The sequence below is a fragment of the Pygoscelis adeliae genome, unplaced genomic scaffold (assembly GCF_000699105.1).
Source record: "Pygoscelis adeliae isolate BGI_AS28 unplaced genomic scaffold, ASM69910v1 Scaffold127, whole genome shotgun sequence".
Taxonomy (NCBI): Eukaryota; Metazoa; Chordata; class Aves; order Sphenisciformes; family Spheniscidae; genus Pygoscelis; species Pygoscelis adeliae.
Window position 1 is genome coordinate 6,020,607 of NW_008825208.1, and position 5,345 is coordinate 6,025,951.

The 5,345-nt window shown below is 39.3% G+C and overlaps 1 protein-coding gene across 1 annotated transcript in view; it reads left to right on the forward strand.

Moving 5' to 3' along the window:
• The window catches only part of UGCG (UDP-glucose ceramide glucosyltransferase), a 118,153-nt gene that overhangs the window by 776 nt on the left and 112,032 nt on the right, over nucleotides 1–5,345 (forward strand). The window contains exon 2 of the mRNA XM_009329003.1: nucleotides 13–447. Within this exon, the coding sequence (XP_009327278.1) occupies nucleotides 13–447 (435 nt within the window). The remainder of the gene's footprint in view (nucleotides 1–12; nucleotides 448–5,345) is intronic.

Consider the following 5,345-nt stretch of genomic DNA (forward strand, 5'->3'; position numbering starts at 1 on the left):
CTGTTGGCATAGCTGCCGTGGAGACGGAAGGAATTAAACAGCTGTCCACCTTGCCTGGTCTCTCAGAGGACCCCTCTGTTGTGGGGTTGCTGAGAGTTGAGGAACAACAGGTGCCAATCGCTACCACAACAGTGCACCGGTGGCAATATCGCACCAGCCGAGACTCCCTGATTCCCATCCATAAGCTGATTCGTCGACTGGAGAGCCAAGGAGTGATCAGCAAGACTCGTTCACCCTTTAACAGTCCCATATGGCCAGTGCGAAAGTCTAATGGAGAGTGGAGACTGACAGTAGATTACTGTGGCCTGAACGAAGTCACGCCACTGCTGAATGCTGCCGTGCCGGACATGCTAGAACTTCAATACGAACTGGAGTCAAAGGCAGCCAAGTGGTATGCCACAGTTGATATTGCTAATGCGTTTTTCTCAATCCCTTTGGCAGCAGAGCGTAGGCCACAGTTTGCTGTACTGGAGGGGCGTCCAGTACAGCTGGAACCGACTGCCCCAGGGGTGGAAACACAGCCCCACCATTTGCCATGGACTGATTCTGACTGCACTGGAACAGGGTGGAGCTCCAGAACACCTGCAGTACATCGATGACATCGTCATATGGGGCAACACAGCAGAAGAAGTTTTTGAGAAAGGGAAGAAAATAGTCCAAATCCTTCTGAAGGACAGTTTTGCCATAAAACAAAGTAAAGTCAAGGGACGTGCATTTTTTATGAATAAAATGGCAAGATGGATGCCGTCAGATGCCAACGGATGTGATCAACAAAATAACAGCCACGTCTCCACCAACTAACAAAAAGGAAACACAAGCTTTCTTAGGCATTGTGGGTTTTTGGAGAATATGTATTCCAAATTACAGCCTAATTGTAAGCCCTCTCTAGCAAGTGACCCGGAATAACAATTTCAAATGGGGCCCTGAGCAACGACAAGCCTTTGAAGAAATTAAACCCGTTCAAGTCATATAGCTATGTTTGTACAGTGTTTTGAACACAGAAGGCGCTATATTAATGTATTTAGCTTCAATTGGATCTTTACAATACTTTTAGCAGTATCTTTGAAATATGGAGAGTTGAGTCCCATCATCAAAATAAGCATGGCAATTAAGTGCATGTACTAAAGCTAGTAAGGGGCTTTATCCAATTAAGTCATTTGGCAGTTTCTAGGAATTATAGACTCACTTCCTTGTCTCCTTTCCTGCCAGGTGTCCTCTCACCTTTGCCTAGGCAGTCTCTGTCTTCTCAGTGTTTTTCTCCCACTCAGTGTTTTTCTCCCACTTGTTTCTTGTCCTCTTTTTGTTTCTCAGCCTCTCCAAGGAGTTATTAGGCTCCCTGGCACTTTGAAACAGTTTTCCCTAATGTATCAGTCCCCTTCACTGACCTCTTTGATCAGTCATTCACACTTATACTCCTCACTGGCTTACATGAAGAACTTTTAACAAAAAAATCACAAACCCAAAAAACCCAAGTTGACAGGCTTATGTCAAAATATCACCTCTCCTAATCTAGTTACCTACATTTTTAGACACACAGAAAAGCATAAGAAATGTACACACAGCCTCTATTTAGTAGTAAAAAAATGTGCATACTGTTAAAACAGAACAAAGTCATCTTCTGAGCAGAGTCTTAGAATAGAATATATTGAATCTTATGATAAGCAATGCAAAGATACTGAACTCAATTATAACCATATTACATATCAGCACATCTGGGACATACTTTGATAATTATTATGCCAAACAATAAGTAAGTCTAGAATCTTTTAACTAGACAGTTATACTTTTTTTATACAACACCAGGAATACAGTTCTCCTGTGAGCCATACTCAGCAGTGAACAGTGCACTCCAGACAAAATGCCTACCATTGGTTTAAATGACAACAGCAGAACATTTTAGTGTTTGTTTCTAACCAGTTTTGGAAAGATTATAACATCTTGCTTATTCCCTGTCATCTGTCGTTTTGACTATTAGAAAGAAATTAGTGTTATCTATAAATTTACTTGTCACACTATTCACTCCCTGTTCCTTACTAACAGTAAATCTACTGAAAAACATTTACTGTAGGTCAAGCTTTAAATTTCTAAAATAAACCACCATATTTACCACTCATTCCTATCTCTTTTTTGTGTGTGTCTTGCTTTGCAAATACATGGCAGTATATTATGTTCCCCACCAGGAATACTTACAAGGACTTGTGATGAATTATGTGTATTAATACTGCTTAGTCCTACTCACAGGGAAACTACTATCCTAAAATAGCTGAGTTACTTAGAGTCTCTTTACTTACCTTAAATAGAATGCAAAGCACTTGAGGAACCTGAAGCACAAACACATCCTTTCCTCCTAAGTTTAACTCCTTGCTCCTTATTTCCTAGTCTCACTCCACTTAATTTTTCACTGGTACACAGCCTAAGCCCACTTCATTTTGAAATACATTAAGTGAAATAATCTCAAATTTTCTGTAACTGGAGTCTAATACCTGCACTGATTTCCTCAGATTTATCTAGATGTTATGACTAACTTCAGTGCTAAAACAACAGGTAAAAGTAAATGCTGTTTGGTCTAATAAACTTCTTCATTCTTCGCATTTAATATCCCTTGAGATGGCATCTAACTGACTCTTGAATTGCTCACTGTTGATATCTAAACCACACTGTGTCTATATAACAACTTCTTTGGGATTTTCTTTTTCTGTTACTGTTATTAGTCTAGACAATGTCTTGGCTGATATCTTTGCATGGGTTTTGCAGCATCCTCATAACATTTATGACTCTCTGACGGTGCAAAGATTATTATATTACATATAATAGTCTTATTTTTTCCTGAAGATGCAGAATGTAATTTCAATTGTTCTTCAGTGCAGCTTTCAGCATTAATCTAAACCTATACTTCAAGCTCATTCTAAGGCTTAAGTGCTTAATTCATTACAAAATGAATTTCAGATGCAATTCATTTTGTCATTACCTTTTTGTCATAAAATCTCAAAATCTATAATTTTCTTTAAAAATGCACTGGTGTACTGGTTACATTGATAGGTGCTGGACTGAATTAAAATCTGAAAGTATAATCAAATGCTTCCAGTTGACAGGATCACAGAATCACAAAACGGGTGTGGTTGGAAGGGACATCTGGAGGTTATCTACTCCAACCCCAGTTAAGCTATTCAAATGCAAGTCTCCAAAATAACATTTCCAGGTTGCTCTTGGCAACCTAAACAAGTAAGTACATTTTTTTTACTTTGATTTTGCTATTTTTACAGCACAATAAAATTTCTGCATCTGTGCAAAACTGTTCTTTTCTTTAATATTATTTAATTTTTTTTAATTTTCCATTTTTTATGTTCAGCAGTAAAAAGCAACCCAGCTTTCACATAATGTGCATTCTTTATAATGCAAATGTTAGGGGAGAGTTACGGCTTCAGGTTCAAACTTTTAAAAGTACTCAGACATTTCTTCACTTAGTACTGCAAGCCTGAGGACAAGATGCACAGGAGGGCCTATACAGCTAGAAGTTAGCCACTTCAACATCTGTTAGTTATCTGAACCTGACAGAGACGTGAAATGACAAGAGGAGAATGGCTGTTAGCCTATAGAGTGCATTTCCCATCAATCCAAGAGGGGAATGCAAGCATCACAAGGAAACACATTCAATTCTCCTACAAAGCCTTATAAAATATTTGTCTCACTATTGTGTTCAGAAGGTAAAGACTAGTACTATGGATCCAAAGGACCAAAGCTGAGAACATTTACAAGTTATTTGTTGCTTTTCTTTTCTTTTTCAAAAAAGAAAAGGGAAAGTTGTATTAAAAATCCCCATCAAAATAACGTTGAAAGTTACAAAGGAAGCCACCGAAATGTTACAAAACTTTTAACTGGACTTTGACCTGTTTAAAAACTGACACTATGTTATGCCCTATTGGGTACTGTGTTTGGTAAAGCTGTGATCATAAACAATTATTTTTTTTTTTTCAAATCTTCTGGTTGACTAAGTAATGAAAATTGTCCAATGCTATTATCTTCTCTATTGAGCATATGGCTGTAGGCCATTTAACAAAACCCAAGTTGAATACAAATCCACTATCTTTGATATTTCTAGTAGCGTTGTGACAAAAACAGAAAATGAACTCAATATTCACAAGATTCCAATAAAAATGGTAATATTATAATCTACATTCTCTAGAACAAAACCAAGATGCTCATGCTGGGTGCCAATCTAAGACTCATAGTCAAACTCATAGTCTTTCAAAGTATTTAGAATTTTTCCATGTTAAAGCACTAGTAGTCTCCAATCAACTTCAGTTATGAGCACTCATCTTCTTTAGGTCTGTCAGAAAATAAAAGGAGCACATTCGGTGGATAACTGCAGAGTTTTTGGTTCAAATGACTTACCCAAAATCACACAGGAGTTTTGACAAAGCCAAAACCAGAATCAGTTCCCCAGGCAGCGTTCAACTTCCTTAACCAAGCTCCAGGAATTACATAATACTAGGAAAACACGTGACTATTAACTAATGATCAAAGAATTACACAGAACACCAAGAGAGTTAACTGTCCTTTTAAATTAAGGGTAAAGACTTCTTTTTCCAAAAACCTCCCATTATGTGCTTTTTATTCTAGTTTTCTTCTCCTGCAGTAACTGTGTTTTTGAAGAGCTATACATTTCCTTTTTGTGCAGTACCACTTCTACAGGAAAAGCACCTCCCCATTGCTACAACAGAGGCGGAATTTCACAGACAGCCACATCATTCTCTGCACAGCCTTGATCCACTCTATGAGCATGATCATTTCTGTACCATGAATGAGCCGAGGGTTATGCCAAAAAAATAGTATGTAGCAATGCAATTAAAGACTGTATCATAGTGAAATCACAGAAGAGTGCCACTGTAAGGTACTGACAAGCCTGGTGCTGGCATCTTCTGTACATGATTACTTAATTCTCCAACCACAAGTTTTGCAGAAGAATGGGTGGTTGCAAAGGCAAGGACCAGCAGGAGGAAGAGACTTCCCCCAAAGCCTGAGGTGCCCTTGAAGAACCGCTTCACCGTTCTGCAGGCCAAAGAGGAAAGTCCTGTCACACTGGGAGAAGTGCTGGGGCTGAGTAATGCAGCCCCATCTGCCCCCCGTATAACAACCAGCACCACTAAGAAAAGGCAACGGGTGATAGTAGTAGGCGACTCTCTTCTGAGAGGTATGGAGGCACCCATTTGCCAACCGGACGCACTCTCTGGAGAGGTGTGCTGCTTACTGGGGGCTCGCATCAGGGATATCACCGAGAGGCTTCCAAGCCTCGTACAGTCCGCTGACTATTATCCGCAGTTGGCAGATGACACCCAGCTGAGGGG